The sequence below is a fragment of the Alnus glutinosa genome, chromosome 9 (assembly GCF_958979055.1).
Source record: "Alnus glutinosa chromosome 9, dhAlnGlut1.1, whole genome shotgun sequence".
NCBI lineage: Eukaryota > Viridiplantae > Streptophyta > Magnoliopsida > Fagales > Betulaceae > Alnus > Alnus glutinosa.
Genome location: NC_084894.1, coordinates 26,335,703 through 26,345,758, shown reverse-complemented (window position 1 = coordinate 26,345,758; position 10,056 = coordinate 26,335,703). Strand labels below are relative to the sequence as shown.

At 33.3% G+C, this 10,056-nt stretch overlaps 2 protein-coding genes across 2 annotated transcripts; both read right to left on the bottom strand.

The window, feature by feature from the left end:
• Positions 1-909: 909 nt before the first annotated feature.
• Positions 910-1,847, bottom strand: LOC133877168 (uncharacterized). The gene is made up of 2 exons (XM_062315410.1): positions 1,685-1,847; positions 910-1,589 (listed from the first exon to the last, which is right to left on the bottom strand). The coding sequence occupies exons 1-2, from the start codon at positions 1,832-1,834 to the stop codon at positions 1,086-1,088; spliced, it is 654 nt and encodes a 217-aa protein (XP_062171394.1). The 5' UTR covers positions 1,835-1,847; the 3' UTR covers positions 910-1,085.
• A 60-nt stretch (positions 1,848-1,907) lies between these two features.
• On the bottom strand, positions 1,908-9,453 carry LOC133876927 (disease resistance protein RUN1-like). The gene is made up of 8 exons (XM_062315151.1): positions 9,322-9,453; positions 8,672-8,767; positions 8,207-8,564; positions 5,387-5,888; positions 3,338-4,430; positions 2,704-2,976; positions 2,031-2,575; positions 1,908-1,944 (listed from the first exon to the last, which is right to left on the bottom strand). The coding sequence occupies exons 1-8, from the start codon at positions 9,451-9,453 to the stop codon at positions 1,908-1,910; spliced, it is 3,036 nt and encodes a 1,011-aa protein (XP_062171135.1).
• Between the last annotated feature and the right edge of the window lie 603 nt (positions 9,454-10,056).

Below are 10,056 nucleotides of genomic sequence, written 5' to 3'. Positions count from 1 at the left end.
GACACGCGGCCAATTGCACCTTTTTTTGTAGTGTATGTTGGGTATGATGAATGTGTGATTCTCTTATTGTAATAATCTTTTTCTTTTTTTCTCTTTTTTTTTAAAAAAAAAAAAAAAAAAATCATTGCAATAACGTTTGGCGTAAAGAGGTGAAAGGTTTCAAGAATTATACCCATGCCAATGGCAGATAGTTCCATAATCATTGTACTTCTCTATGAACCTCTGCAGTGAGTTGGAAGATGGATTAAACAATACCTACAACCCATTTAAATAACAAAGTTGCTTTAGGAGGGAACAACCAAAACTTCTTAAAATAAGTGCAATTATATATTGTTGGAAAAAACACCTTCCGACCTCTCTTTTGCCAACATCTCCCGCTTGATCATCACTCTAAACACATCCATTGGCCGGGTTGGCTGTCCAACTGACAGCCATTCATTTCTTTTTTTTTTTTAAAAAAAAAAAGAAAAATTAATTTTTACTTATATATAAATATATATTTTATAAATTTGATAAATGTTGCTATCTTATTGATGCTGGTGTGGCGTCTAATAGAATTTGTCAAAGATTTTAACGAAATTTGACTTTAGAGAGCAATTTGTAAATTAGGCTAATCATAGAAATCTCTGAATTAATTTTAATACGATAGGAAGTGATTTGTAATTTAGGACAACTACATATATCAAAGGTGTAATTTTTTAAAAAATGAGAGAGAAGATAATGTTACCTTAACCTAGTATCCCTGAGAGTGACGGAAAGAAGCTACTTCGTTGGAGGTAGGCAGAATTTCTGAGAGAGATAGTGACGAGAGAGGCGAAAGAGTTTTCATTATTTGAGAGAGGGAGAGAGAGAGGTGAAAGAAGTGAAAGGTGAGAAGACAGAATGCGAGTTAAAAAAATAGGCTGTTGTCATTTTTTATTAAAACGATGTTAATTATACACGTTGTTTCTGACTGTGTAAACAACGTGAATATAACTGCTGTCTTTATTCACATTGTCTTAAGACTTTTCTACTACTAAAACTAAAAGACAACAACTAAACAAGTAAAACATAAGTCCTCCAAAGTTCTTCAATGTAACTTCTTCTTACATTACATTTGGTTCGTCAACTACTACAAGAACTCCTAACCCCTCCACAAAAGGTTTCATTCCCCGAAATCCGAAGAACACCGTAATTTCATCTCCACTTTCCATCACCAATTCATTAAATATGAGTCCACTTTCCAGCTCATATTTATTTCTTATGAGTGCTGTCAGGTATAGAAAGACATGATCACTATTTCCGTTTGTTCTTGGCAAAGTAAACTCGTCCGTACAATCAGTTGCTGTCCAAGGCTGAAGGAATTTCTCGTTGCCTCTAGTTTCATTTCTGATTGTCAGGCTAGGAATGTAACGGAACCCCCTGATATCTCTGGTTCCATTAAAAGGACTAACAACACAAACAAACAACCGAGGGAATTGACCCTTTGAAATTGAAGGTACATGGAAGGATATAAAATTCGAATATGTCCTGTGGCTGAACCAATTTGGAACCTCACTACCAGGTATGCAAATGACACGAGACTCATCATCGCCAATGGTTAACGGACACTGTTCAAAACAAAAAATATGTTCAGAACATAAAATGAGAGAGAGAGAGAGAGAGAGAGAGAGAGAGAGAAGGGAGGGGAGGGAGGGAGAGGAACCTGGAGATGACTCTTAAAATCATATGCTTGATTTTGAATAGTAGAAATTTCCCAATTCTCCAAGCCTTGAATCTCCGTCAATTTGTGGCAATGACGAAGGTCAAAAAGTAGTCCTCTCTTGTGGTTTGACGAAATAGAGAGTCGTTCCATTGATGTACAACTAGTTGCATCCAACATACCTAAACTTGCGAAGAGTCCAGAAATTGATTTAAGAGACGTACACTCACTCAAATGCAACTCGTACAATATTGGAAGGTAACCTATGCAACCAGGTAGGTTATAAAAATTATTTCTTGATAAATCCAAAAGCTTGAGTGAAGATAAACTCCCAAAATCAACAGGAAACCCATCTTCAGACAAATTGCGTCCAGAGAGATTTAGTTTTGTCAAAGAACGTAATCCAGAAATGAAAGGTGGTAGAAAACATGCTGGGTTCAAGCTTTTTGGTGACATCAATGACAAGAGAGTTGACAACCAAGATTTTGAGGATGATTCTTTATGTTCAGAAAATGATGCAATCTCAAGATTCTTCAAACCACCAAAGGAGAAGGGTAATTGCCTAATAGCAGTTCCATCAGCAAGTAGCTTTGTTAAAGCAATCATATTCCCTATTTGATCCGGTAACTTGTCAATTTGTAAGCAATCAGACAAATCAAGAGTTTTGAGAGATCCTAAGTTTGAAATGCTGCTTGGAAGATTCCTAAGACTCTTGCATCCATTTAAATTCAGCAAAACAAGGTTTTTCAAACATTCAATGGACTTGTGAATCTCAACCAAACTTGTGCAACCTTCAAGTATTAGTGTCTCCAGTTGTGGCACTTGAGAGAAGTCTAGTGATTTGGTGAAATATTTGGAATAGCTGAGATTAAGGACCTTCAACTTGATGAGTATCTGTGAAAAAAGAAAAAAAAAAAAAGAAAAAGAGAATAAATAAAGAAAGGAAAAGTTCTTGTTAGTTACACATTTAAAATTAATAGAGAGAAGGAGAGAAAAAAAAAGTTTTGTAAGGTTTGTTATACTTTGTTCTTCTTCCAAATTTGTTTGAGATTAGTATACTGCATGTCAAGAATAACAAGGTTTTCCAGATGAAAATTCTGTGGTAGAAATTCCAAGGGGCACTTATGCCAAAAAAGCCATCTTAGCTCTTTAGAGAGATGTTCATAGGATCCCGTGAGTTGTACAGCATTGATTTGGAGCAATCTCAAATTCTTCATATTTGTAAATGTTGTAGTTTCGATCAAGCGTACATCTTCAGATACTTCTAAGATGAGACCCTTAACTGTTTTCGTTCCCTAGCAAAATAGACAGTTGAATTAGCAATGAAGATCCTCCTCATCCTGTGTAAAGCTAGAACAATTTTGAACTAGAATAGGCTTATATACCCTTCATCATAATTTTTTTTTTTTTTTAAAAAAAAATCACAAAATTGATTCATACATTATTAAAATCATTTGAAGCGTTGTATACCTTTTAAATATGGTTAAATATCACTTGTTGACTTGATTTACAAAAGATTTGGATTTTAATCATTCAATTATAACCATGATGCATGATTAGCAAAAGGCATAATGATCATATATACCAACATAAGACATATATTATGTGTGTACATGCATTTGTTTATATATATAAATGCATATGCATGACTCTTACCGTATGGTTGCGTAATACATTAAAGACATCTTCGTGAAACCACAACCTACTACGTTCTCCAGGCAAATCAGGTGACTCTTCATTAATAATCTCCCTTCCCATATCTCGAATAAGATGATGCATCCTCAAAATATTTCTGTCATCAATTGTCACAAGTGACCTCTGAATGAGCGTACGGATACCAACCTTTGGAAACAATTTACAACCATCAAGTATTTTCTTGACATATTTTTTGTCCATATTGACAAAGAAACATGCAATATCAAGGAATATGGCCTTTGTGTACTTATCCAGTGAATCAAAGCTTCTTCGAAGAATTTTTTGAATCTTAACATTAGGAGTACTTTCTAATTTTTTCAATTCATTTTCCCATTCAGCATCGCTTCTATCTTTCAGAAAAGAACCCAAAAGCACAAGAGCTAATGGAATACCTTCGGCATAAGCCACTACTTCATTCGAAAGCTTTGAGTAATCTCCTTTTGGATTAGTCATTTTGAAGGCATGCAAACTGAACAGTCGCTCCGACTCCCAATGATTCAATTCTCTGACCTTATATTTTTTATCCACTCTCAATGGACTTAACACATGTTCATCTCTAGTGGTTACAATCATTCTACTACCAGGACCAAGCCATTCCTTTTCGACTAACGGGTCTAGCTTTTCAAAGTCATCAACATCATCAACAACAACAAGAACTTTTTTTCCACGGATTCTTTCCTTAATTATATTGATTCCTCTATCAACATTATCAATCTTCAAATTCACTTTCATGATATCATTAAGAAGTTTTTCTTGCAAATGAGTTAAGCCATTCGACTTTTCTGAGCTTTCTTTAAAGTTTGAAAGAAAACTATTTCCTTCAAATTCAAGACATATTTCATTATAGACAGCTTTTGCTAGGGTTGTTTTACCAATACCACCCATTCCATACATGCCCACAACGCTGACGTCACTTGTTCCAAGATTTAATAAATCTTTAATATCATGAACACGAGACATTAATCCGATTGGGTGTTTGGCAACATCCAAGCGAGTTGGGTTCACTTTACACAAAATTTCTTGAACAATCCGTTCGATGAATCTTGATTCATACCTGAAAACAATAAGATAAGCCCAAAGATCTAAATAATAATAATATTAAAAAAAATTATGACTCTTCAGAACCATAAGGGTATTATCATCTCAATCACTTAAGACTAATATGTCACGACAACAATTATGTTTAATCAAATTTAGTGATAATTATCATTTAAATATATTTCTATGTAATTTTTTTCTCCTATTCACATGCCATGAAGCAGTTTTTTTTTTTTTTTTCTTCTAGCAAAAAAACCCATTAATTAATTGCTTCTCACCAAGTTTGGTTACAATATCATTCCTCTCAAGTGAACGATATTTTATCTAAAAAGCAATCCTAGACTTGATAATTCAACAAAAAAAGGTTTGTCTCTAGATAGCATGAGCTTGATATCTAGAATCGATGTTAAATCACCACTTATCCGAAAAGGATAAGTTGTTATATAGGAAATAGTTAATCACCACTTATCAATGTCAAATTCTTATTTAATTAGTGTCCCAACATGTGGAATATTTAATTAAAATAGAAGGTGAATGACAAGGACAAAGTTCGAATCCATAACCTTTGGATCTAATGACGCGGTGATTTATTCCCCCTCACGTATGGTTTCAAATTCTCCCTTAATTAGTGACCCAACACATGAAATATTTAATTGAAATGGGAGGTGAATGATAGACAAAGTTCGAATTCATAACCTCTAGATCTGATACCATATTAAATCACCACTTATCAAAAAAACTTAAACTCTTAAGAAATAGTTAATTTAATTATTTAATTTATATTCTAATAGTGGGCACGAAACAAAAAAACCTTCAACTTGTTTAATTCAAACACTAGTTTTGTTCAATCCATTTAGCCTAATGTTACTTTTTATCAATTTTTGCCTAAAATTTAGAAGCAAATATAAAGGCCAAAAAAAAAAAAAAAAAAAGAAATGCATGAAAAAAAGTACAAGAGTCATAGCATAATACCCATTTGCAAGACTCGAGAGAACCCAACCAGAACAATTTGCAGCTTTAGTAAGAGCTTCTCTCCACCTCTGCACCATCTCCATATTGGTTTGAAACCTCTCTTCATGCATAGCAAAGGCTTTTGCAAAAGTTCCGGTTTGCCATCGAACATTCGAGGGTTCCACATCATAAAATATGGGAAGAAGAGTGTGGCCTATGGTATTCTTACACTGCATAATCTCCACAAGCTCATCAAGACACCACTTGGAAGAAGCATAGCCTTGGGAGAAAACTACAATGAAAATCTTTGATCCTCGAATCGCATCGAGAAGTTTGGTTGAGATGTTCCCACCTTTTGGAAGTTCCTCGTCATCTCGAAAGGTGCGAATTCCGAGTTGCACTAAATTGGAGTAAAGGTGATCAATGAAAGTTTTACGAATGTCACCTCTAAAACTCAAAAAAACATCGTAATTACAATGAGGTCTAGAAAATGAGGTACTTGTTGTGGATGAGTTTGATTGGACTGCAAAAAGAGACAAATTCCATGAGAAATAGGAGGGGTAGAGCCTGTATAATGCATGGGTGCAATCAAGATTTCCTTTTTTCTTTTTCTAAATTGAAAAATGAGAAAGATTTGCTAATTAACATTGATATATGATTCCCTGCCAACTTTTCACACAACTAAAAACACAATTATCTTATGTAGCAGGGAGTCATAGGCTCTTTGAAAACAAAAAAAAAAAATTACAACTATCCTATGATTCCCTGTCACATAGAATAATTTTATTTTTAGTTGTGTGAAGAGTTGGTAAGGAATCATATCTCTAAAACATAATACTAAATGCAAATTATTTTTATTGATCATTATTTTGTTTCTTTTTCATCCTATATATATATATAATTTTTTAAAATAGCTTTCACTTCGGCCGAGAACCAAACCACAGTGGAAATGAAAGATTTCTATCAGTCTCTCAAATAGGCCTATTTGTTTCTCTCTCTCTCCATGTGAATCTGAGGATGAAGAAGACTCCACTATATTTGGATTTCACTAGACTTCTCTATTAAACGTTGTGGGGGGCATCTAGATCACACCAATATGCCAAATAAATTACTCAATCAAACTGCCATTATACCTACTCATGCAAAAAAGAAAAAAAGAAAAAAAGAAAAAAAAAAAAAAAAAAAAAAAAAAAAAAGGACTAGACTAAAACTAAATGCATTAGAAAATATTTGACTACTCAGTCTTGTAGAGCACAAGTAATTTACGATTTAACTGTTTAGGTTAATGTTGTTTATTGATCATATCTGCAACTACATCTCCATAATGCGATTACTAACCGTATTAGTGTTGTTGTTGCAATTATTATCCTATCTGCATATCAGGTAATAAGCCTTTTGCGCATATTTTAATCTTTTAGGCTTTCTTTAGGTCTCTATTAGAGTCTGTTTTAAGCTATTTTGAAATAATTTGAACTTATTTTTACTATTTTTCCATGATTATACAATAAACCACACCGTAGTATGCAACATACCCAAGTTTATTGGGGTTATACTTTTAGGTTCAATGTGCCCTCCAAAGTAATTAAAGTAGTTTAGAGGAAAAGGAAATGATTGACAAATTAAAAAATGATAATTGCATCGTTGGTCCTTAGGATTTGCTTAAATTACAAATTACTCCCAATGGTAACAAAAGTTTATAGAAGGTCCTTGTGATAAACAATAATTGTAAATCAGTCCCTAAACAAATTTTCTGTCCACCAAGTTAACAGATTCCGTTAGTCAACCACGTCACATGCACCCAATAGAAAGCCAACACGTGTCCATTACAATAAAAAATATAAAATCTAGTAAAAATATAAATAAATAAAACAAAAATATTATTTTATATATATATAGAAGGTGTGGCCTTGTGCCACTCCCGACCACCCCCAATGGCCGAGGGTGGCGCACAACCTCCCCTAAAGACATTTAGGGGTTGCCGCCCGCCACCCCTAAATGTCTTTAGGGGTGGGTAAATAATATTTTTGTTTTATTTTTTTTTTATTTTTATTAAATTTATATTTTTTTTTATTATAATGAACACGTGTCGACTTCCTATTGAGTGTAGCATAGCTGACTAACGGAATGTATTAACTTGGTAAACGGAAAACATGTTCAGGAACTGATTTGTAATTATAATTTACCACAAAGACCCTCCATGAACTTTTTATACTATAGGGAGTGATTTATAATTTAGGCCAACTTCAGGGACCAATGGTGTAATTATCCCAATAAAGAAAGAGAAAAAGAGAATGATCTATCGATCATAGAAGAAACCCAATTATTCACACGACAGATGATATACGGATCATAATAAGTCTTTCCAACAAGCTTAAAACCCTTTAATGTTCAGTCACGTTGGTGCAGTGCATAGTGGATGGTTGTAGCATTGTGTGTGACCATCACGCGAAGCAAATAAATCCGAATAAATAAGAGTAGGTCCCAAACAGTTGTTATACACAAACTAATAATCCAAACCAGTTTCTATCTCTTTTTGGTATTAAACACCAAAACGATATCGTTTTGGTGATTTTATTAAATATACACAAGGTATATATTATATATATATACCCTAAATTTGCTATCCACATCCGCATATGCAAATAATGGTTTTTGCTAACCGCATCTGTATATGTAGATAGTAAATAGTTGTGATTAATATTCGCCCGCATGTATAGCTAGCCCTACTTTTTAAGTCACATTTTCTGAGGTTATTCAGCCATAACACACAAATACGTACATATGCATATGCCTACACCTAACCATTTCTATTTTACCAGTGGAGTGCGGGGAAAACAATACCTTCTTTGTTTGGGTCTTCGACGACTGGAATCTTTGGAGCCTGGTTTTGGTCTTGGTATCGCACTGGTGTTTTGTCCATTTGAAATTGAGGTGGATCGTCAGAGTTGCCTGTAAGGTCAAGAACAATTCCTTTGGAAGGGTCGTTAGGGTTTATGCATCTGATGTTTGGTGGATGAGAAGACCGTTTTGTCAGATAAGAACCATGATAAGGTTGATAAGGAAGCGGAAGGGATGATTGGGTGAAACTAGAGGTTTCATCTAAAACAGCGGTGGAAGCCATGGGAGTTGGAAGTGGATGGTTATGTATACCATGATACCATGTTATGAGTACAGACATGTCATCCAAGCATCTCTGCACCTACTTGCAAAAGATTAAAAGAACATGTATCAAAATTTAATACAAGGAACGAATCAAAACCCAAGAGAAGCAAAGTGAAATACTATAACTATAACATGTATGTGTACCTCTTTCCTAACTGGGCATCCTCGAGCCGTGTCACAATAATAATAGTCTCGTGGAAAAGGATTTCGAGAACCAACCCCATGCAACCCATCATTCAACTATATTTAGCAAAACGTTTGATTAAATTAGAATCATGTGACTGTTGAGCTCATAAAAAATTTAGAGAAAATTTCACTTATAATCCCTGATCTTTCATCACTTTTGAAAAAATGTACCTAAACTTTAAAAAGCGTTAGTTTAGGATAACTATCTTTCATTTTTTTTTTTTTTTTCAATTGCAACCGGTCTTCTCATCCACTTATAATTCTACTTTCAAAATACCTCTGTATTTATTTTTTTAAAAAAATATATAAAAAAATTTGCAAAGATTCAGGCATGTGTATTTTTTCGAATTCCATTAAATTCTAACACCTAAATCCTAGCAATTGTTTTTTTTTTCTTTAAAAAAAAATAGGGGTATTTTAAAATTTTTTATAGGATTTAACAGAAAATTGAAATTGCAAAATTGATACCCTATATTGACACTTTTTATAGTTTGTGTAACTTTTTTTAAAATTAATAAAAGATCAAAGATTATAAGTGAAATTCTCCCAAAAAGTTATATATGACAATTACTTCATAAATTAAACCCAATAGAAGCAAAGTGAAATACTATGACCATATTTAAATTCAGTTTCGGCATTTTACTGTACCTGTTTAGTAACTGGCGTATCTGGAACCGCTGCTTTGTACCTATCTCCAAAATCATAGGAACTGGATCTGGAACTAATCCATTTGCACCCATCGTTCAACTATAGCAAAATTTTTTATTAAATTAGAATCATGTGATTGTTGAGCTCATCAAAAATTTATATATATGAGAATTACATGCGTCATAAATTAAACTCACCGAGGCTACTTCACATCTGGCTTTGACCACCTCAACCCAAGCTTCCCTATTGGCTCGGTCGGTAGGATTGTGTCTGTGTACATCGTGTAGTGGAAATGGAACTGAACCAACTTTTTGAGAAGAAAATTTGGTAAGTAGTTCATTTGTAAGAGCATCTAGATTTTTTACTGAGAAAGTAATAGCTATCTTAAAGCACTCACAATAGCCCCTTTATGTTTAACTTTTCTCTATATTTTTAACAAAAACCACAAATAAGCTTATATAACATACTCTTTAACAAATATTAAATTTAATATTTGTCAGATTTTCTTTTTAGATTTGAAGAGCAAAAAAATACAATGTTATAATTTTTTTAATAATTTTTTTTGCAAACCGTGCTAAAGTAAAGAAAAATATTATTTATTTAATGACAATAGCATTCATGGTAGTTAATGTGAATGATTAAAAAAAAAAGTATTTATTTAAAGTAGAAAAATATTTAAAGGGTTTGTTGTTTGA

What these genes read in the sequence shown, in the direction of transcription:
- LOC133877168 (XM_062315410.1), bottom strand. Translation starts at nt 1,834, where the DNA reads ATGGAACGACTCTCTATTTCGTCAAACCACAAGAGAGGACTACTTTTT. An exon ending in ATTTTAAGAGTCATCTCCAG is followed by an intron (nt 1,590 to 1,684) that starts GTTCCTCTCCCT and finishes TGTTTTGAACAG; the next exon opens with TGTCCGTTAACCATTGGCGA.
- LOC133876927 (XM_062315151.1), bottom strand. Translation starts at nt 9,453, where the DNA reads ATGGGTGCAAATGGATTAGTTCCAGATCCAGTTCCTATGATTTTGGAG. An exon ending in GATGCCCAGTTAGGAAAGAG is followed by an intron (nt 8,565 to 8,671) that starts GTACACATACAT and finishes TTTTGCAAGTAG; the next exon opens with GTGCAGAGATGCTTGGATGA. An exon ending in CGAAGACCCAAACAAAGAAG is followed by an intron (nt 5,889 to 8,206) that starts GTATTGTTTTCC and finishes CTCTTTTTGCAG; the next exon opens with TCCAATCAAACTCATCCACA.